Here is a 24,353-nt window from a genome sequence, read left to right as displayed (position 1 = left end):
GGAATGATGCTATTTAGTTTCAACATGCTCACTTACCTTCTGTCATGTTGATTTTCAGCCAGCAGGAAGAAAATAAATAAATAAGAGGTTGACTAGCCTGAAGAGACTACAGAGGAAAATGTGCTCAAGTGTATTAGCGTTAGCTCTTCTGATAAGTTTTGGCATAATCAGGGTTACGGTAAATGAAAAGCTGTTTAGCTTTCTTCACATTTAGGACTCATTCAGTCCTCAATTCTACTCTCTGGAAAAAAATTAGATTTTCAGGAAGGTATCATGTATGATAGCAGAAAGTCTAAGGGTGAAAAGCCTAACAGTCAGACCACTAAAGCATCCAAGACTTCAGAAAGCAAATATTTGGTATCCACCTGCAGGGCATGACTATGCATGTACATGCACACATGGACACATGCAGACTTGGATAAATATATGCATTAGAACTGGCACAGAGCTCACAACAGCCTTTTTCGAGTTCTAGGGCAGAGAGCTCCCCACACATAATTTTCTTGCCAAACATTAAAGTTTTGTAACACACCCCCACAACATCTGATATACAACTTGCATCTCTGAAAAGCAGGGAACTGGTTTTCAAAGCTGAGGACAAGGTGGGAAGAGAACAGGACAAGCTGAACCACACACCAGCTAACTCATTCATGCTGCGAACTATACAGACTTCTCTAATACTTGACAGCAGAAGCCCAAAGAGGGCTAAAGGTCAAAGATACTTAGTTAATTTTCTCTAAACTTTTTGCCTCACAAGGATACTCCATACACTTAATTCCTTTCTGCTTGCAATTTTGCTGGTCAAATAGCTACCCAACTTAATCTTCTCTCAGTTCCGCCCCCCCTTCAAAGCCTTACTTCTTTCCTCAATAAATCAAATTAGTGTTTAGGCAAGTACCATCTGCACTTACTTTGTTGCCCAAATAAGAATTGGGTGCACTCCAATAATAAGTCTGTGGCAGTACTTTTCGTGCAGCCACGTTGCTGATGCTAAACTGCTGATGTCCATCAAATCTCTTTTGCTTGGGCGTAACTCTGATGAGACCCAGTAAGCCAGTCAAATACCAGCCATTCATGTCTTCTATCTACAATGACAAAAAAAAAAAAACAAACCAAAACACATTACAATGAAAATCAGTTCATCAGTCATTTCAATAGTCACAGCCTCTCATTATTCCATTTTTAAAAAACTGATTAGGCTTATATGATTAATAGAAGTTTAGGAACAAATGAAACAACAAAGCAGTAACAGCAAAAATTTCTCTTATTGTATATGACTGGGAGTTCTTCTGAGTAACTTCTGAGTACTTTGAAATAACTGTAAGTATTTGCTTTCTCTGCTTCATGTGGTCCAGAGTGAGGAGGAAATTCTATTGTACAAACATATGCATAAGAATATCTCCAAATATTATACAAATTTTCAATAAATAATATCAGTCTATAATATCTGTACAGAGGGTACAGAAGATGAGCTGACAAATGCATATACATTTTCTCATTGTTGCAGACAGCATAATTTATAATAATTTGTAATTCTAATGCCTTACAATTTACAAGTTCAAATATACTTTTTTTTTAAGAAAGCCAAAGCAAAGCTGGAAAGCACGAGAACTTGAATTTCTGAAATCCTGTAACTAGAAGTGAATCATCAGAGAAGAGCACACTGTTCATACAAGGACGGATTCTGGAGTCTGGATACAAGCAGAACAATAAATTAGCTCAGCCGTAGGATGGAAGATTTTCCAGATGCTGGCACACTAGGCATATATGATTTTACTTGTAGACTTTCAGCATACCAGTAGAGCCAAAACCAGGAGCTGGAACACATTTCCCAAACTCCATCTACAGACATGGATATGTAGCACACATCCGTTACAGTGGAATCAGTATCTCAGCTTTGAGAACGAATTTAAAGTTTAGAGTGTATTTGCAGGTTAAAGACATTTTTCTACAGCAGAAATAAGAACAGTAGGTTCATGTCCCTTTGACATCCTTTACTAGGAATGCAGTACGCAAAAGAAATTCACTCAAAATGCCCCCTGTAGGGCATCCCTTTTTCTTACATAACCTGTGTATTGCACATTTAATGTTTCAAAATTCTTAATTATTTCAGGTCTGGAAAAGAGGTTGCCCTGTGGATATATTGCATTTAACTCAGGAGTGATTACATATGCACATTCCAGGACTGTGTTTATGCACATGGCTTTCCTTTTGACTGTTATATCTTTTGCACTTCTCACTGTTCAACTGCACTTTTTCAGAACTTTCTCACACTGAAGAGAAACAAAGCTTGTAAGCATTTTCTTTTGGGTAAATGAAAAATATACGGGGCATAAGAGAACATGCATGATTTTATAATAAGCGGCAGTCTGATGGCAATAGATAGTGACAACATACAGAAACACAAAACACATGATATGGTATGATTTTTCTTACATTTCTGTAGGTAAGGTGAGAGTGTGTGCAGATGTTTGTTTTCCCAGAGCAGAAACATTCCTCACAGCCTTTGGGATTATTTTGCTGCAGATTGAAGAAGCCTGGTTTGCACCGATCACAGTTTTCTCCTTCAACATGTTCCTGGAAATGCACATTAGAATATTACTTCAGTTGTAGATTAGAACTTGAGATCACCAGCTTTATACTCTGCAGGAGAGTATAAATACAGAACTGTAAAAAAATTTGTAGGAAAGACCATTCTATTTGTGAATAATAGTAGCATATCCTCTGCACAATAAAAGTTACTATGGCTGCATGTAAATAACAGGACACAGAATTTGGACATTGTAAGACTAAATTTTTCTTCTACATGAATGGACATACCTGATTTAAGGAAATAATCTAATTTATCTCCTTTACACTTAAGAGTGTCAGAGGGAAGGAAGTATGGGACACAATATTACAGCCTCAACAACTGTGGTTTGTAGGTATGGCTGGAAAATCTGTGTGTGCCCAATTGATGCAAACTACAGGTACATAGTATTAGCTGTACCAATCATTCAGCATATCAGTTTTTCAGTGGTCTATCATTAATAGCTGAATTCAGGCTAAATCCAAGTGTTAAAAGGGCTACATTTCTTCTTTCCATAACTACACGTGTTTGTCCGTGACACAGTCAGGTCTACAAACACCCCCTGCAGAAAGACAGGCACTAAACATACATGAAGAATTCTAAACTTAGCATTTGGTAATTACATTTTTTCAGAGAAAGCTTATGTTATGCATTAAGTCCTGTTACCTTACAAAATAAGTTGATTTGTCCTATAGGCAAAGATAAACTAGCTCTTCTATAAGGAGTATATTGCACGCTATGATGTTGGCTTAGTAATTCAGTATTTTTTGCAAGATAGCCCAGAAAATTCTTTCCTTTCAAAAGTGTTATATACAGTATCTTAAATCCTGGAGACAGTGCTTTATGGTATGCACACAGGACCAAACTGTTGGCTTCACGTCAACAGAGAATGAACACATTATAAAAAGCCTGCCCACGCTGTGTAGTCTGTGATTGCTTGAAATACACAGCTCTGAAGTAAGTTCACCAAAAGCCATTTGATAGCCTCCTGATGAAGATCTAGCAAAGATGGAAAAAGCAGGGCAAAGCATGTGGAGGTATAGGGAGAAAGGATAGCACACATGGATTAAAAGAAAATATGGACAATGAGGGGGAAAATGTAAGGACAGGTAAAGGAGATAAAATGAAAATGTAAATAGGTTTTCATTATTAATTATACAGTAACAACATGTGCAGCAAAATATCTTTGCTCTCTCTCTATTGCTGTGCTGTATCTATGCTCCTCTTCAACAACATCATATAGATTCAGTTCAATAAACCAAAAATCTCTTTAATACAACTCAAAGCTTATCAGTCAATCACTGTTAACTTCAATATCTCACTAATTTAAAGAACGGTAGTTTTACATTTCCACCAGCAATCTCAGGATTAATCAATGCATATTATTGCCATAGGTATGCTGAAATCACCCAGCTACTCATGCTTCATATGAAAAATAACAATTGGGAACTCACAGGCATTCAAATGCCCTCACACAAAATTCTACTAACTAGACTTATGAACCCTGCTCCCAAAAGTTTGAGACCTTGCTGACGTGCTTAGTGTGTGTGGAGTGGAAAGGGTAAAATAAAAAAAAAAAAAAGAGCTGCTAAGTTAAAGTATGTGTTTAAACAAGAAGTTGTCCTATTCTGAAGTCACAAGCATGTCATCAGTGAGCAAAACCTGTATAATTCTATCGAGTAGGCAGCAAATTCAGTGGATAATAGATATGTAAAACTGCAAGTTGGAAAGATCTAACCTATCCTTCAGCCAGTGAAGCAATTTTCTACAGATTCATTTATTTCTGAATACTGTGTTAGTCCAGTTTTAAATTATGCAAAAATAAGACTTTGACCATACACCTTCAGAAAGCTCTCTGAGATAATTAGTGATAAAACACGCATTTACACTTGTCCCTCACCTTTCTGTACTTTAGTTTACTCTGGCTAATGTGGTAAAGATAACAATCTAATGCTCACTTTGTTGCATTTTCCTGCTTACAGTTAGAACTGTTTTTCAGCAGTCAATTTCCTTTACAAGAAAACTATCTTTAGTACATTTAAAGCTCATCATATGTAATTGAAAGATGTGATTAAAAGAAGGGAAGCATTTTGCCTAAGACCTGCTATTAACTTGTCCAGACATCCCACTTTATTCTTCATATGGAGCATAACTAATCTGATGATTTCAGTGTCCCTTTGACCATAATCTACTTTGATTTGAATTTGAAGATTGGTAGCGAAAATAAATGTGTATGTATGTGTATCTCAACTATCTGCAAAGGGTATCATTATTCTCCCACAAGCACTTAAAAAGGGATTAGAGGAGCAGAAAGGAAACAAAGGATGAACAGTGAGGAAAAGGTGTATATAGTGTGGACTCTCTGGGATATGAACAGTTATCTCTATTCTGTATTTGTCCATTTTGGTCTCATTGTACCAACAGGTCAGTTTGGCATTACACAAATAATGTCATAATAATCAATCATTCAGCAGTTATCTTGTGTTTGGCATATGACACCTTCATCAAAGCTCCCTTTCAAGTCAGAATATAGCAAAAGCACCCCTTTTCTGATCTTCTAGACTTGATAGCTAAGGAATTAGAACTGTGATATGGATAGATTTTATTTCTGACAGAAAGCATGTGACCGTTACATAAAGTGAGGATAAGGTTAATTCTCTGAGTAGATTTCAGTGCTATTCAGCTGTCACACCAGAGCTTTATGTGTGCATGAAGCATGAGCTGATAGATTGAAGTATTTTTGTACAATCTTGTATTTAAGGACATAATGTAAGTATTTTTAAATTCACATTGGTGAGTAATTCTTTTAATTAAATGCTGGAAGGAAACTCCCACAAGTACAACACAGAAAAATTGACCCACAGTACAGTAAATTGTCCTTTGGGCCTATTCATTCTCACTTACTAAACTGTGACTTACAGAGCACCACCATTTCTAAAGCATTTCAGGTAAACAGGTATTTTATAAGAAGTGGATGCATGTGTTTTTAGAAGTTTTTTATTTCAATATAATATCTATATATAATTTTCTGGAGGTACATGAAGGCACACAGGGAAAATCATTCTTAAATTTTCTTCCTAGAAATTAAGAAATTCATCCTACAGAAAGGGTAGATTATTATTTTTTTAAACATGTTAGAGATTTCTAAACAACCATTCCAAGGCAGGAAAGAATGCTCTCAGTTTGGAATTTAGCAAGAAAAGAGGATTATATCCCTAATAACAACTCCTAAAAGGCAACTTTGTTGTTTGTTTTAATACATCATCAGTTCAATGCATTTTCTCTTCTGAACTCATATTACAGGTTAGTTTTAGAGCCCACAATAATTTAAACATATCGTTTCTGAGTAGATGAGGATGTGAGTTTGAAACAAATGATTCACAGGCTTCTTAAGTATCCCTTCATTACAGATCTCTAAGGACTTGCATGACTGGCAGCAGACTCCTAGGTACCTATGCTAATTACAGTGAGTACTGAGACAACACAAGACAATCTAGAGACTTGACAGGACCAAGAACAAGTGTTTTATGAGAAGTGCCTAACATTGATATTAACTCAGCTAGACTGGACAGTGGAACGCTATTGTATAATAGAAAACCATTAACTGCAATCTTTCAATATCATTAGTATCTTCCTATGGCTGAGAAGAACTTGACATCCATACCTTGCAGATGCAGGGACCTATGCAAGGGTCAGCATTCACACTGCCTTTCACTGAGCAGTTGCAGGGCAGGCACTCAGGATACCCTATATAACCCAAGGCACATCTATTGCAGCTCTCTCCTGCATAGCCAGTCTTGCAGTGACAGAAGCCAGGCAACATATCTGTGGGAAGAGGGAGAAAACATGAGGTATATTTGATTTATCATTATTATTATTATCACATATGTGTGTTAGAGTGCTCAAAGCAACACCTTTGGTATGTGTAACATAAGGGTGTTTACTGTGGGTCAGACCATATGTCTGTTTAACTCAGCATCCTGTCTGAGAGGCTAGAATAAAGCATGTAAGAATAGAGCAAGCATACAGTGATTTGAATTCTAAGCTTCCAGAAATCTGCATATTAGAGATCTTCTGAACTGAAACATCCTTACTTCCTTGCATCAAACAGTCCCTGAAAAGCTTGTCTTCCATTAATTCACCTAATCGCCTTTGAATATGCTTTTACTTTCAGAATCCATAAAGCTCCCTCGCAGTAAGTTCCACATTTAGCCATGCGTAGTATGAAAGAAAACACTGATGTGTGTTAAACCTGTATTTATTGCTCTCTAATTTTCATCATAGAAACCAGCAAGTAACCAATTCCCTATTCACTTCCTTCGTGTCATCTGTGATTTCAATATGTCTCCACCATATCCCACAAGACATTTTTATTTCATACACCAAAAACTCCTAAGCCTATTTAATATCTCTTTACACAGAAACTGCTTTGTATGGCTGAAAATCTCCATTCTAATAAATTATTTAAGGAGAAGGGAGTGCATAGTGTGGACCTATAAATGGTTTGATGATTTTTTCACTTTGGTTTTTTAAACACCAGTAATATTTCCTAAGGCTCTGTTGACCTTTTTGACTACCTCTGAGCCAGCACTGAGCTGATACATCAGGGCACAGTCCACCATAATTCTAAGAGCTGTTTCACGACTGGTAGTGCCTAATTCAGAAATCACTGTAATCAATGTACAAGTAGAACTACTTTTCTCTGTGTTCTACTTTTCCTTTAATCGCTACAGAAATTCATGTTATTTTACTACCCAGCCACTGACTATCTTGAGATCTTTCTGAACATTTGCAGTTCTTTCATTTTTCTATGCTGAAAGATTTTGTACTTGCTAACTTTGTCACCTTCCTACTCATCTCTTTTCCAGGTTAAATATGAATATTTTCAACAGTTCATATTGATCATCACTGTCAAAATGGTCCATTTATTCTTTTAACCAAGTACTAATCCATGAAAGAACCTTTCCTCCTTATTCTATTACACTTTCTTTCATGGTCTTTGGTGAAGGATCTTGTCAAAACTTTTTGAAAATCAAAATATAATATTAATCAAATAAGCCTTTGTTCACAAGTTCATTGAATTCTTCAAACAGATTCATAAGGTACATTGGCCTCTACAAAAAACCTAATCTTGAGTTTTGCCCATTTCTGTCAGTTCAGAAATGGTATAAATCATTTACTGGAGTTCTACTGATTTGCTTGGTACAGAAACCAGACCTTCTGATTCTAGTTTCCTGGAACCCTCTGCCTGCCTTTTACAAGTTGGATAAAGAGTTTCTATTTATGTAATATTAATGTAAGTTTTTAAAAGTATTATAAACTATATTTAATGCTTCAAGCAACTCCATTTTTAACTACATCCAGAAGCCATGGAGAAATACAATATATGCCTGATGAATTTTTATTCTTCATTTATCAGCTTGCTCTAAACCTGACACTTCTGTTTGAGACAGTTCTTTTGACTTGTCCCCATGAACAAAGACTCCCAAATGGGAAATTCCCTGAGCTCTTCTATTCACTGATACAAATGAATTAATCTAGCTTTTCTGCTGTGTCCTTTGCTTTCTTGAGATCTCCAGTTATAACTTGATTACACCTTAATCATATTTAACTCCTACTGAATTTGAATCTCTACCACTCTTCGTGATTCTGATTTATCTGAAGAAGTACTTCTTAGCAACATTTAAGCATTTAGAAAATTATTCCTTAATATATATGTACGTGTTAAGAATATGACTTTCCAGAATCTGTCACAATTTATGTCCTTTTCTATTATTCTCAATTGGATATAACTTCTGCTTTTTCAGGGAGCTTCTTTTTTATTGTTTAAATAGATTTTTTTTCTAGATTAATTGCAGTGCTTGAATCATTCTGAACTACAGAAATGCATCTTCCCTGTATGTCTAATATGCAGTCTATAAACCCTGTACTTGCCATTGGCAATCTTGTTCATTTTGATTTTCTTTTTAAAGTTTTTCTTGTTTTGATTAATTCTCATTCCTACAAGAATGTTGAATTTGACTGTCCTTCAAGAGGAGAGTTTTAAGCCAGTTCCTCATGCATAAATCCAGAGGTGCTTCTCTTTTTATGGTTTCCCTAGTTGTTTGGAGAAGCAGTCACCTACAGGAGTTTTAAATTATATTATCTGTTAATCTATACAGACATGAAATTCAATCTGTCTTCTCTAACCTTGCAGCCTCTTTGATCTCCTGTAGCACGTCATATTGACTGTCACCTTCTTGATCTGTCTTAATTATACACAGAATTTCAGTGCATGAAATTTCTCTGTTACTTACTATCACGAAACCATGTGCATCATAGGTTTTGATGCCTGTGTCCCAGCTGATTCTCAAATTTCTGAGTTACCCTCCTCTCAGCTAGCCACTGGCAAGGCCCCATAGCACAGCAGGCCTCACGCTCTTTTGTAATCTAGTCAATGCATCCTACCTGGACAATCTTGTCTTATGAGAGAAACTTCTGTTCCTTCCAGATGAAAATACCTTGGGTTCAGCAGGAAAATACACGGGCCAGTCTAACTCTTCAGAACTGAGCTGGTCTTATTTGAAAGTTTCAAGAAGTCATTCTTAGGTTCATGAGTTATGTCTCAGCAAACTCAAATTTAATTAAATGTCTCAGCATGGAACAACTCCCAAATACTCATTTAAATCTATGGTCTCTTCTCCACTGCCCAGTCAGTTCGTTTTTTTAGTTTCCTGTCAAGAACCTTCCCTTATCCTGCTCTTCCCTTTCTCTGAAGTTAAGGAAGAGACACCAGGATTGGAAACTCCACTGTCACCAGCCCAGCAATACCCCTTTTTATGCGGTATATACACAGTAGTGGATAACCTTCAGTCTACCATCTATCAAGAGACCTCACACTTCACAACAGAGAGAGCAAGGTGTAGAGACTACTAACTGTCATATATTCTTCCAGCTCTTATGCTTGTTGATACAGTTCGTCTGTATATTTTATTTGGCTCAATGCCTTCTTTCATTTACAGCACTTGCAAGATCTAGGCTGTCACTGTATTACATAGTATGTAAATTCCTGTCAGTGTCCCCACTGGTTATCTTTGACCAGACTTCTGTAGTGCATATGTAGTGCATATTATGTCAACAGCGTAATTACATTTCAATTTAGGGCAGATGTTTCAGGTCTGTCTTTTGTTGTTGTTGCAATGAACTAACATTTCAGCAGAAGCACATCTTCTTTTGCTTTTGGTCTATTACTTCATAGGCCTTGCTTGAATGTGGCTTTATTTGTTGAAGCTGTTATTCCCTGTTTTCTACCTGAATATTACCAATTTCTGTCCTATCTTTGAGTGTACAGAGGTTTTTAAAGCACATCCTAGAGGATGAGTCATCCTGAAATATGAGTTTTATTAGTCAGTTTTCTCCCAGTCCACCAGTCTTTCAAAATTCAAAAAGAAATGCAGCAAAAGCATGCACCAGACCCTTGAAAAAGCCTGCAATCCCAGGACTGGTCTCTGATATTTTCAATCCTGTTCAACAGTGTATAAATTCCAAAAATGAGCTCAGTGGAAGTCAGTGGGACTGCTTGCTGAGCAAAGTACTATGAAGCCCGAATAAAGATTGAGATGTCTGGACCTCATTTATCCTAAGATGTCAGAGAAAGTTTTTCAGCAAAAATAAACATCTGTCATTTATATTCTACATAAAGAGGCAATAGGGAAAAAACTTCACTGCATACTATCATGCAGTTTCCAAACCTCACACCTCTCGCAGGTGCTTAAAACCCAAGTAAAATGACTATTTGTAAAAAACTAGCCACTGCAGCTTGAAACAAGAGTACTGATTCACTAAGAAAGACTATTAACTGGAGTACAGAGTAGTTCTGAATGTGTAGGTTCCACCTTTACTTCTGTATGGACAATTGCAAGTGACCACGGTATCAGCAATGGTCAAGTTTACCTACTATTAAGATAGGTTGGACATAGGTGGACAAGTTCAGTTTAAAATTAATGCATTTCAGTTAGAAACCTAGAGACATTTTGATCAGTTTATTTTATCAATACCACAGTTTGCAAACATACTATTTACTATAAGAATCTGTCTCTACCTTTTCTATATTGCTCATGAACATACCATATAGCATTGCTATGAAAGAACATTTGAAAAGCATTTTTGAAGATTCAAACCCAAAAATATACTATACAAGTCAGAATAATAGTATTTCGTTTCTGAATGCCGAGTGAAGCATGTGAGAACGTAGTTATACTGGGCTGATCAAAATGGATATTATACATGCTTAATATATAAAAATACTTCTTTTTCTCCTGAAACAATGCCTGGTCAATTATAAAGTGACTCCAGCATGCCCTTCTACTGTCTACCAAAACCAGATGACAACTACAGGATGCAGTCATCTAAATCCTCCTGCTGCACTTCATCAATGTACCAGTTAATATGGTATTTGCTACAGTTTTCCATTTTAATTCTTGCACACAGAGAATGTACACCCTCCAGCTTTATTTTCCTTGAGAAATGTTCACGGTGACTTTATATCCCCAGTGATTTCCCTTATTATCATATTTCCACTTTAGTTTAATGTTTTTAATCTTCCTGACTCATTTGCTTACCACATATTACCAAGCATATTCCCATCTTATACCAAGCAAACAATTTATCCTTAAACAACCAGCCAGCAAACTCTGAGATGTATTTCAACCTATCCAGTGTGTATTCAGTCTGGTTCATAGGTGAATAGATAGATTCCTTCAGACAGATCATGCTTTCCAGCCTTTCCTTTATGAAGGCTCCCCAGTGCTTCAAACCCAACTGTTGGGTCGGTGAGCAGTGTACAGTAAAAAGAATTTTATCAGGGTACTGAACATAAATTTGAGGGGAAAAAAGATAAAAAGTGATCTGCTTTCAGGACAGTTTTATGCTAAAAGTTATACCCAGACCTGCTCTTGATTCTAACACAACCTATTCCATTACCACAAAAATCCTTCCTTAAAAGAAATATTAAAAAGGCTTTTTCCTTCAACTAGCATTATTGTGTCTTTTCTGTTGAATAAGATGTTACAGTAAAAAATCTGGCCCACTGGTCCAAACAATATATTCAAACATAATGTGCAATAAGTAAACAGTTTTCCTAACGTTGGAACCTTATTTAGTACAAGAAGAAGTAAAGAAAAGCAAATAAACAAAACAAGGAGCAAAGAACAGGACCACTGTAGGCAGAATGGTTACAAAGCCCAGTTATGTGTAGAGCTGACTTATTTTTGTTCTTGGGGTCTTAAAATAGGTAAATAAAATATGATAAATATCAGAATTGTCCTCTGGCCGCTGTCTAGACAGTGCAAACTGCCCACTTCTCACTGGACTCCCAGGACTGGGCAGGACACAGACAACTGGTTTCAGGAACAAATGCATGGACTACTTTGGGGAGGGAATTCCATATGTGATGGCTGTTACCTAAATAACAATTGTGGTGCTTGTCATGTATGAGAAGAAGTAGTTTAAACACACAGAATAACCTCTACAGTAAATAAGTTGGAAAGAGGAGACATCAATGGGTTGAAAAAGCAATAAAGGAAAGAAATTACTTCATGTGTTACAAACAGCAGATTCAACAGAGATTAAGAACACTCTAATATGCTCAAAAGCAAAAGGCCTCTAGCCATGCAGCTGAATGAGTTAAGTTTCAGGAAGATCAGGAGAAGCTGGTTACAGTCAAGACAGAAAATTCTGAGAATTTTAATTTTGTGAAGAGAACAAAAGAACTCTCTGGTTCTTGGGACTGGAGGAACTGCTGAGATGAAACTTATTTGATCACCTGGGGCTAGATTAGCAGGACGGACTGCTTGTCAATAAAAGTAAAAGGAGGCAAAACAGAGAGGGACAATTCAATTTTGGACGTTATCTTCAAGATGGTGGCATGACACTTTTCTTGATTTATTGGAAAGACACAGTTAACAATCTTTAGATTAAATGGATGGAGACAGCAGAGAAAAAGCAAGAAAGGAAAGGAAGGGTCCAAACAGGAGCTTTATTCTCTTCCTAGAGATGTCCAGATAAGAAGAAAGAGAAGAATTTAGCAGAAAGAAAATCAGAGGATTAAAAAGATAGGAGGAGATACAGGAAGCAAGGTGTTAAAGCACAGTACCACCCAGTCAGATTCAGAAAGCGTAAGCAGATTTAGAAAGCAACTATGATATGGTTTAGATCTGTTGAATGCTCAGAGGCAAGAATAAGACATTATGAGAGTTCCTAATGACACTATTACTGACAACCAAACAAGATAGAAAAATGTTTTTATCTTTTTGCTTCCCTCTTCCCATGAGAGAAGAGCTGACAGCCTATTAACTGCCTTTCAGCTGCCAGGCCCCTAGAGAATGACCCACACCAGCGGCCAGCATGGAAGGTGTGAAAAGACCGCAGCAGTAACAGATAGGAACCGAGAGACCGAGCAGCTGCTTAACACGCAAGTGAGGTATTGCATTTCTTTGAATTAATCATTCTTCCATCTCAAAATCATAGTCTCAGTATTTTACAAAAACACTGAATGTCAGTAGTGGCAAATGTCTGAATAAAAGTTGCCCTGTTTAATAGTATGAGAGGTTTCTTTGTTGCATGAAGTCTGTCACTGGTAACCTGTACACTCTCACCCACAGGTTTGGTACAGGCATCGCACAGTCTTGCTGTATTTTTTCCAGCTTTGGGATTCATCTTCTTTTCTGCTTCTACTGTCTCTCCTTATCAATCCCTGTGATGTACTGTACCAGCTGTCCACGCCCAGGCACTGGCAGTGGGGGAGCTGCAGGGTGGCCTCTGTGCAGAGTGGTCGGGGCTGCCCCATGCTGGACACAGACAGTTCCAGTCGGCTCTGATGGACCCACTGCAGGGCACGGCTGAGCCCTGCAGCCAAGATGGGTCAGAGGAGGCCAGAGGAGAAGGAGGGGGAGGAGGTGCTCCATGCGCCAGAGCAGAGATTCCCCTCTAGACCCTGGAGGAGACCGTGGTGCAGCAGATATCCACGCTGCACACCATGGAGGACATCATGAAGGAACAGCTGGGTGTTTCCTGAAAGAAAACCATGGTGGAGCAGATTTTTCCCTTAAAAAATGGTAGCTCATGGGAAAGACCCATGCTTGAGCCAGGGAAGAGAGAGCCATCAGAAAGCAAGCATTACAATCACAACCCACATTCCCCATTCCCCCGCACCACTTGTGGTAGGGTGGGAGGAGGTAGAGGAGTTGGGAGTGAGGTTGAGCCTGCGGGGAAAAAAAAAAAAGGAAGTGGGGGAGAAGGTGGAAATTTTTGTCTCTGTTTATCACTATCAGAGTCTACTTAAATTTTCAATAAGTTAAATTAATCTTCTCCAAGTCAAGTCTGTTTTGCCCATGACAGTAATTAGTAAGCAATCTCCGGGTCTTTACCTTGACCCGTGAGCTGCTTCATCTTATTTTCTCCCCCGTCCTGCTGAGAAGGGCAGTGAGAGGGCATCTGGGTGGGTAGTTGCAGCCAGCCAAGGTCGACCCACCATATATACCAACTCTGACAGTAATCAGTATCCTTTTATTGAACTGATGTAACCAGTACATGGTTGTTACAGTAGATTTTACATCTCTGGGCCCTGTACTTGCATCTCTGCTATGCTGCTTTTATGTTCCATTGATCTCTATTTCAAAAAAGATTGCTACAACATCTTTTGTCAATAGATTGTAATTAATCCAATTAAAACATCTCTTAAGCACTGACCTTGAGTTTTGTTGTTTTCTTCCCACAGTATTTTCAGAAGTTTGTCAACAAAAGAACCAGAAAAATATGGCAATCCATTGTTTCCAAAGCACAAAGAAGCAGTTTATTCTCTATATGAAGATAGCTTTTACAGGGCTATGGTGAACAACTTGAAATCCTACATTAATAATATAGATGGCACATAAATATGACACCTTTCAAACAGATTTTTTTCTAGGTTTCAAATGAAAATATGCTTAGAGAGAAAAGATATTAAAACATTCTGGTTATACTAGTTCTAATCTCCGCTGTAAAAGAAGAAAGCTCTTTAAAGCCAGAATTCTCCAATATATTCCATAGGGAACGCTCTTCCAAATGTACCCAAGTTTGCAAGCCATGAATCTGAAAGATGCCTCAAAAAAATTTGGGAAGATAAAATCTGAGTTTCCAAAGAGAAGTATCATGAGAATGTAGATAGATTATTGTTTGCATGAGTAAACTTTTTTAAAAAAGTGATTTTTTTAAAAAAAGATATCAGAAATGTGTCTCAGCTTTTCTTCGACCATTGCTGTACTTAAGCTTTAACATCACTATCTTTTAAGGATCTTACCTCCTTCTGCATGTTTCTCATCTTTGACACAGGTATCATGTAAAGACCCATTTGGATCACAGGAACATGGCTGGCATGGATCTGGGCTATCTGGCAATACCTATAAAAACAAAGATTTCAAAACAAAATCTTACCTTTAATAAGTGGAAGCTTTTATTTACTTCTTTAAAAAAGTAGGAGAGAACGACTTCTGTGTAGGTAGCTTGCACTTTAAAAAAATGAGATGGTTGCCAAACTTAGCCCATGCAGCTTAGGCATTAAAGTTTCATTTTGGATTTTTATTTAGAAACATGTAAGTGATTTAGATAGATATAAATATGTTTTCAACTGAAAAAACAGGTGTAGAGATAATAACAGATGCTTGTATAATTAAAATCAATAAATGTAATGAGGTAGATTTTAAGCATTCACTACCTAAAGTAATATTGACAAATAGTCCAGTTGTTGACCTGTTCTGGCCAACATGATTCAAAAAACTAAAGTTAGTTAGTCAGTAATTAAAAAAAAAAAGGGTAAGTGAAGAAAAGTGAATGCTAGACAATGCAACAATTTCCTTTTGTTCTTGAAAGAGTTACCTCAACCAAACTTAAACCTTAGTCTAATATCATACTGTGAATATAAAATAGAAATTCTCCATGAACTAGGTATATACACATACTGTAGATACACTATACACACACACATATATATAATATCCCCATTAGTTGGATGCTAACCTGATTCAGAGACAAAAATCAAGCACCCTGCTGTTGAAGAAATCAGTACTCCTTTTCTCAAGCTCTAAGGCTAAAACCAGTGTATCAAGGGACAATGTAATTATTGTTATTTACTGATGTTTTCTGTGCTTGAGGATTGGAAACCAATCAGACTAAAGGCCATGATTTACCCAACTGAAATTATACAGACAAAATATCAGGAATTTAAGCACACACTTATACACTAATAGTGTAGCTGTCTAAAGCACAGGCACAGCCCATATTTGCAATACAACCTAATAGAAGATTAATCTTCTGACAGCTTCAACTTAGATGAAAAAAGAGTCTTATATGATGAAACACAAAAAACAATTCCAGCTGCAGTGAAAATGAAAGGCATTCATGAGACACTATAGAATTTCAGTGGTTATTAATTCTACGTTACATTTAAAAAATAGAAATTACATACTACCTTTCTCCAATATCAAATATAGCAATATTTCTTTGATCTTTGATAACAAATATTGAAATTCATTACTGAGGCAAAAATTCTGTTTACAGGACCACATCCTCCTTTAAATTAAATTGAAATACAAGCTGGAGGCCTTGACCTGAAGTTCATTCCTTCATATCAACACAACTCACTTTCCTATTTCTGTGAGTGTTAACTTTATAGATTTCTGTCTGTGAAAAGCAACTGCTACACTGTCAGAATTAGAAGTCAACCTTCATAAAATGGCAGTCCAAACCATGTCATTCTTTTTAATAACTTAACTCCCCATGCTGAAGCGATGGTTTGACCACTGAGCTTTACAGTGTAGTGACAACAGGTACATGCATTTACCCCTTTAGGTCTGAAGTAACCATCGACACAGGTCTCGCAGTTTATGCCACCAGTGTGGCTTGTACAATTCACACACACTCCGCCCCCAATGTATTCTCCATGGACATTCAAACTCTGATTTCTGTCCGCAACATCCTGGTCATAGTAACAGTTCTCAGTCTTCCCGTGGCAGTTGCATGCTAAAAGAGAAGGAACTGTTTTAGTGAACACTTTTCAGATGGAGATGCCATGCTAAGGTATTAAAAAGAGTTGTTCAACATTTTATCATTGGTGCTGTGTACGTTGTAACCGATAGCACATCCAAGCATGAATTTACTACTAATTTACTACTACATTGAAAAGTAATATGGTCCTACCACAAATGCAGCCTGGAATTCTCTATACTGTATTTTTTTCTAATATGGGGATATCTGTTTTCTTTTATTTATTTTTAACCACTCATGGTAAAACTATAGCTGCAATCCTACAATCAAGTAAATAGTTACATGTAATGGGGCACTAGATTTTATTATATTCAGAAATATAAGTGGTATGTCACCTTTGGAAGTAAGATGCTAAAGTTCACTTATAACTATCCTTACTACAGTAAATCTAAAAATGGAATTCCCACACTGCAGGAATGTGATTATTTCAAGGTACATTTTCATTTCATGTTGGAAAACTAGATGCATTGACTTTTCCATTAAAAAAATCAGAAACTCGAATTTTGATCATGTAAAAAATATTTTTTTTCGGCAAGGCTGAATATTATAATATACAAAAGTGTCATTTATACAAAAATCATACCATTAAAGTTTAATATAATGAAAAATCTGTAAAAAATATTTTTTACTTATCAGAATACAGTCCTGTTATTTTATCAAAACAAAAACCACAATTATAAAAATTAAATGAATGAAATAATTTTTTTTATGCAGTATTCCACCAATATCAGCACTTCACACTAAAATATTCTGAGTACAATAAAACCATGTAATTGTTCCGTTAACTGTTTTGAGCCAGTCTAAGTAAGTGAAAACAATTCATTCACAAACAAATCTGGTTAGAAATAAAATTAATACAATTAATAAAATAAAATTAATTGCAAAATCATGTAGGATCTGATTTCAGTTTTCACCAGCAGTTGCAACAAACCGTCTCTTCTGTACCGCTTTCAACTTACGTTCACATTCATGCTTAAGCAGGAAAGTGCCAGCATGCCAAGGTTTTTGATTGAAACCAGGACAACACTGATCACATGTTTCTCCGCATGTGTTGTGCTCACACTGACAGACGGATTTCTATTTTAAAAGAAAAACAAATATTTACACAATATGATGATTTGAAGAATCTGTCCGTGTACTTATTCTGCATTCCAGTTCAAATCATGAAAACATTAACTCTAAGAATGGCTATATTCTGTAATTCCTCCGTTTATTCCTTTTTATTCATTTATGTATCCTGCATTCACCAAGTGAGAGACAAAAGAGTGTGTTTAACTTCTACAGCTCTGTTTTAAGAAAACAGCCACAATGCAAAGGAAAATAGTTGTCCAGAGAATCTAAGAATGTAGGAGAATCTAATTCCAAATGGCTGAAGAAAGGAGGATGGGACACTGAAAGTTCCCTAATTCAGCAAATAAGACAAAGTGCTGGTAACCCTCAGATACAGCTCCATGTCCCAGGAACACTGATCTGGTAGCTAGCTTACACTAGGAGGAGTGAGCCATTCTCCACCCTTCCCTTAGATGCAGCAATCCTGCAGCTGCAGAGTGAAATCAATTCTGTTGGCTGATCCAATGGAAGTCGGCTTTTAATTTTAGCATTTTTTTTTACTGGATGAGTCAACTCATCATGTAACCTTCTAATTGCATAACTAATTCTATGTGGGGGGTAGTAGCAGTTTTTAAACTACTAAGAGATGAGAGCAGGAGCACCCTGTCAGTCACTTTCCAGTTCCTCAGCAGACCACCTTAGTCCCAGCTTAGTCTGAGCATGAAAATGTTGCTATAGGGAACACCTAAACTCCCTGAGCCACAGAAGCAGCTTGGAAAAGATAAAAGAAGCTGTAGTGTGGAGAAATGAGGAGCAAAAATTGCCTTTCCAGTAGTTATTCAGTGGAGGGGATTCTCTGTGGTCCTTGTGAAGCCACTGAAGGTCAAAGCAGCAAGCTAACCTGGAGAAATTCTACGGCTCACAGAACAAAGCATAAATCTTGCAAAACAAGGTTAAATTAAGGAGTGCTTCAGAAAAGCAAGGCAGTAAATCCAAGCAAGTTTATTCTTTGTAATGCTAGGGGAAAGATTCATTGATATGACTAATAATGGCAGTCATGATGTTTATAAGCCAAAGCCCACCTATTCTGGTATGGCTCCGGCTAAATAGTATCCCTGGAGAGCTAAACCAAATACTCCAAATCTCTTATGGCATGAGTTGTTTCACTTATGCTATTTTTTATACTGGTCAGACAACAAATACATATTTGTCATCCTGCAAAACAAGACACTACACTTGTCAAAATGCCTTTATTTTATCTAGTAGCCAAACTATCTGAACTGAAGTATGCATTATTCACAATAACAGCACTTATTTTCTGATGCAGATCCAATTCTAACAGATGGCACTGAGACAATGCTGCAGCTTGATAACTAAGGCCATCTGACACAATAGTTCAACACTTGTTATACACATCATCACAGAAAAGGCTCAGAAGGATTAAACCAAGGAGTTTGTAAAATTTTTACAAGGATCCATGGAAACTGCTTTGAACTGTAAATGCATTCACTGTAAGATTTCTTCCAGTTTGTTTCTTTTTAATCAGTTCCTACACAATGGCTTAATGTCATACACAAACAAGGTTTTCTGCTAAATCCTACAAAGCTCCTACTTAAGTGAACAGTATATGAAGACATCCCACATTGTGGCACGTTAGTAATACTAGTAGATTGGAAATTCTGTATTAGTGAAAATGTGTGCATAGATTTGGACCATCAGTAACAAATTGTATTTCTATATTTCAATTATATTAGTTATGTGTTTAATAATGGCGCAAAAAGAAAGCTACAAATTGGAAGACATTATAAACAGCTCATGATTTTCTAGACTAGCTTGACTGATCACTCAATTAAATTTTCTGCATAGTAAATGCACCATTCTAGAGCCATCATTTGTTTGCAAGTATCGATTAAATACTTGACAGTCATTTAGGAAACACCTTGATTAATATCAACAAGGAAAAGAAAGACTGACTGTTAGTAGTCATCTCTACAGCTACATAACATAACCCTAATTTCTGTTGTTCCTAGGAAACTTCAATATGGACTGAATTATCTTAAACTATTCTTTCATTTCAGAGAAAGCATCCACTGACATTGTATGAATGTTTATTATTCTGGTTGCCAGCACTGTTTCATCCTGGCACTGCTTCTGACTGTTCTTCTAGGTGAAGAACAGACACAAATTCAGAGAAGTCTGAGGAATATCAAGATCGTTTTCTCATGTTCCACCCTATGAATAAGGCACATAAAAAAAAAAAGAAAAATACCTACATTGGTCGCTGGATCCAGTGGACAAGCTTTCGCATGGCCTGAACAGATACACATGCCTCCAACAGAGATATCTTTTATAGAATAGTAATACTGTAAGACAAAACAGAAATTGAATTGCTAAGTGGATTGTAAAATGCAGGTGCCAAACTACAGAATTCATTTCTTGTGACAAAACTGTCAGGTCCTGTTTTATTTCTTTTTTGTTTTATTACAAATATAGCAGACAGTGAAATCCAAGCTGCACCTTCATCAACAAATTCAGGCTTAGTGAAAGAAAGGGTATAAATTGGCACAGTTGCAATTGTTTGAAGTCACAAGAGCCATGTCAATTTATACACAGCATACACCAAACACAAGAATAGGAAAACGCTATATTCACACTGGATAAGGAAAAGTTAAATGCTATAGAATTTATTCCCTTCAGAAAACATGAAAAGGAAAAGGCATAAAGATGGGGAGAAGAGAAAGGCCACCACAAGGACTAACACCTTTGATCACCTTAGCTGGATCTTGAGCATTCACTGAACTGTGGAAAGGAAAACTGTTTTCCACGATTGACCTTTTGAATGATTATTCCACCGTTTTCATTACTGAGATTTAAATAACTTTTGACCTGTTGCTCTGACATTTGACCATTTCTACTTTTTATTGGTGGGGATTAGTAGCCCTACCCAGAAAGAAGGATGGAAAGATATTTACAATCATGTATTATGACATCTGTGAAAAGTGAATCTCACATGCTATTTGTCCACTTTCATCTGTTTTGGCAAGGGTTCTGTAATATCCTAACAATTAGCTAATCAAGACAAACATATGCTATTTGCAAGTTTTGCTGTTTCTGTGTTTAACCTCTTATTCAGGTCATTAATGAATACATCAAAAAAACTGCGAACTCATATAACTCACAGTTAGCCTTCTACCACACAGAAAATGTATCATTTGTGGCTATCCTTTGTTTTCTGTTTTCTGGAATAGTGGCTTGTCTAATGTCTTCTATAGGGAAAGCCACACAAGGGTGGTAAGTTTCAGTTGCTCCTCATTCCTTTCATGGAGAGATGCCATACAGAAGTTATTCTTCTTCGCTGGTTTGAGAAATCTGTGGATCGTCCTGCACTAGGTTTTCATGAGTATACAGTGATTTTTAAAGTGTGAATTCAATTTTGTGTTTCTGTTCACTTAGATTAGATTATTAAATGTGCACTCTTACGTAAACACAGTTTCCATGATTCGCGAGGCTGCAATAACTGCACTCGATATGAAGGGTTTCTGGGTTTGTAATACAGAACAATGGCACATTCCAAAATTTCAGAAATAGCCAGCACTCCATGTATTTAGAGGAAGAAATGGAAACCAGAAATGAGGAAGAGTAGAAGAAAATTTTCTTTGCAGTTCTCCACCATTGATAAATGGTATTAACTAAAGCCAAGAATAATACTCCCCCTTCATAAAAGGACTTACTACAGTGATACCCTAAACTTTCTAAAAGAAAGATAAGGTGACCAACAGAAGGAGGAAGTGAACAGAAAGAATAATGTGCAAAGGTATACATACCCCAAAACAGCTTTTAAGAATGCTTAGAAGAAAATTCAGAGGAAAAATAGAGTAACACACAACATCTGAGCAACAGGAAAACAGGGAGATGTGGCATGGGAAAAAAGTACAGATTGAAGAAAGAAGAGATAGGGGTGTGCACACAAAAGGAACAGTGAAGAAGACCAGGGTATGGTATGAGTTTGAGTACTGCATCCATTCTTTTAAGATAAAGCACAATGTAAAAGTTTTACTGTTAGTAACAATCATATAATAATACTAAAAGTGTTGCATTCAGGCCCCACTATTACTTATGGTACCACTAGTAAAAATTCTACTCAAAGTAAGAAGTGTTCAAGGAATGTTAAAGGTAGCAAAGGACTGAGCAGCAGAAGAGGCAAGATGACATTATCGAACAGCAACCACTTGCCAATTACCTGCATCCAAATGTTTGCAGCCAAAGGAGTGGTGTGCTTATGTTAAAAAGCATGTTATGTATAACACCAGTAAGAAGAAAAGGTAAAACTGTTACTTCTGCTATAGAGAAGATAGCAAAATACTGTGAAGAGGGTATTCTCTAACACCAGGATGTTGACAGATAACGACACGTATTCATCCTCTCCCAAAATTTCCTATGGCAAAGACAGGTACAGCATTTACAAGTGTAAGAGAACTTCTACACATGCATTTCTACTGTCTTGCCAAAACTTACCCTCCTTGTAACAATGGGATCAATTTCGTTTGGATCCTTGTGTGCGAACATCATTAAATCAGCATTTAGTGTCCGTATCCTCTGAAATCTTAGGCGAATAAAGCGAGCAGATGTGAATTCTAGTAATACGTGGGAAGGATCATCAGCACTAGGCCGTCCATTAATTAAAGAAGTGTGAATCTGAAGAGTGAATTGTTCAAGCAATAAGAAATTAGATGACAGCAACACTGCCATGAATATGCCAACAAATATCATTACAGGCACTGTGTGAATGCCTTTGTAAATGTAAAACACCTTCTTTCTTTAGAAAGCAGATTTCCCCAAAAAATATTGCATGTACCCACAGATCCCAGTTCTGGAGAGGCTTTACAGCAAAAACGTTTTGAGCAAAGGCAAGTCATCAGCTACAGAAAGACTGTAGTACAAACCGCATACATATACCAAGACCCTACGATAGTGTCCATGCTGAAGACAACTAATTTCACCTTCTCTAGTCTAAAAAAGGTATTTTCAAGTTATTGAACAATGAAAGGGCTCAAAATTTTGCATTAAAGGAATGGATATTTGGAATGGGACTCAGAATTCAAGAGGGTTCAATTTGCATCTCTTAGAGCGTTCATCATCAAAAGACTATTGAACTAGGTGTTTTCTAAAGCCAGGATAAGATAACTTTTGAAATACTGAAAACTACAACAGCTAGATGAGACAAAAGAAGCATTCATAAGTATCTCCCCTTTCCCACTGTCTCTTTACACAATACATCATTTCCTTTGAATCTTATTCTCAGCAAGTTGAAGCAATTTTCTGGGTTGAAACTGTTTTCACGTGGTCCCTAAGGAAAGTCTTTATTACTTCTGAGAACCCTGTTCAGCATTTGTTTTTCCAAAGACACTACCAATCTCCGCTTACACTGTGGTTTCTATAAAGATTGCCCCCCCTTTCTCTGCCTGCCCTATCCTAAGTCTAGAAATCTTCTAGGTAAGTGTGCTCTGTGGCTCTTATGAAGAGACTCTCTGACCCCAATTGCAGCATCAAGGGCAATGCAAGAAAAATAAGCAATCTTCTTTCCCTCCTGTCTTTTCAGCTGATCATGGCATACATTAGCTGTGAATCAACAAAATAAAACAGATGGGCTGCTACAGAATTGTTCTTGGAAAAGGCCTTCAAGAAGAAGAATGTCAGGTATAGCAAAACATTGTTAATGAGCACCTAGGGGGAGGGAGAAAAGAAACCATTAATTTTCCTGTATTCTGAAGTGTTAAATTTTAATTGGGGAATTTTTATTACAGGCTGGTACACTGAAAGAATGTTCGGATGCTGAGCCAAACATGCAGAACATTAGAATGAATAAGAGAATTATTTATTCTTTGCAAAAAACTTGTTGTGCACCTTACCTCAGTGGTCTGAGTGAGAGGTCAGACCACACAGCCATTTTCTATCATTGAACATGATTGTATTACCACTGTTTTAGTCAAACAAACAGCTGGACTCGGAATGCCAGCTGGCACTCACTCAGCAGTGGCTGCCTCACACCAAGGAAAGAGACCGCAAATCTACTGCTCCCAGCAAATCAGCAGATCTTCCTTTCCTGGAGTTTTTTAGTGTTGGATAGAAGGTTTATTGAACAACTGCTGTCTTGCACTGGCTATGTGATACTATTAACTTATTTATTTTCACTACCACCAGGGAAACCCTAAACCTCATCACATCCAGCATCCTGCTCCACTGTATCCACAGGTACACAAAATCACTGGGAGCCACTCTGCCAGGAGCAACTATCAGTCATATATTGCCTGAGTATGAATCAGCACCTCTAGGCTTCTGCCATGTTATCTCCGGGAACAGGTGATATTGCTACCTCCTCCTGAGATCATAACAGCACTCTCACTTCAAGCTCTGACTCAATTTCGCTCCTGACTACAAGTCAAATTAAAGGAGATGGTTGGCTGGAAATGAACAGAATAAAATGCTATGAAAAAGACAGGGTACAAACAAAAGATTAAAATAAAAACCCCAGAGGAAGAAAGGAGGAACTCCTGAATGAGAAACATCTGGCTACAAGCAGGACAAAAACACATGACCACAGAGAGCAAACTGTTCAAGTCCCTGCTGAAAAGAGAGAGGGGAACATGTGTGGAGAGTAAACTTCAAAAGAAGCCTG

General features: G+C 37.1%; 1 protein-coding gene across 4 annotated transcripts in view; it reads right to left on the bottom strand.

Moving 5' to 3' along the window:
- Window positions 1-24,353, bottom strand: part of LAMA2 (laminin subunit alpha 2) — a 391,575-nt gene that overhangs the window by 218,822 nt on the left and 148,400 nt on the right. For all 4 annotated transcript variants that reach the window (XM_074862478.1, XM_074862479.1, XM_074862480.1 and 1 more), the window contains exons 5-12: window positions 22,193-22,372; window positions 19,951-20,040; window positions 17,587-17,704; window positions 16,425-16,603; window positions 14,886-14,985; window positions 6,234-6,394; window positions 2,437-2,577; window positions 912-1,085 (exon numbers count right to left, since the gene is read on the bottom strand). In XM_074862478.1, the coding sequence (XP_074718579.1) occupies window positions 912-1,085; window positions 2,437-2,577; window positions 6,234-6,394; window positions 14,886-14,985; window positions 16,425-16,603; window positions 17,587-17,704; window positions 19,951-20,040; window positions 22,193-22,372 (1,143 nt within the window). The remainder of the gene's footprint in view (window positions 1-911; window positions 1,086-2,436; window positions 2,578-6,233; window positions 6,395-14,885; window positions 14,986-16,424; window positions 16,604-17,586; window positions 17,705-19,950; window positions 20,041-22,192; window positions 22,373-24,353) is intronic.

Source organism: Strix uralensis, chromosome 3 (genome assembly GCF_047716275.1).
Source record: "Strix uralensis isolate ZFMK-TIS-50842 chromosome 3, bStrUra1, whole genome shotgun sequence".
Lineage (NCBI taxonomy): Eukaryota > Metazoa > Chordata > Aves > Strigiformes > Strigidae > Strix > Strix uralensis.
The sequence above is the reverse complement of the archived record's forward strand: the minus strand, read 5'-3'. Positions and strand labels throughout refer to the sequence as shown.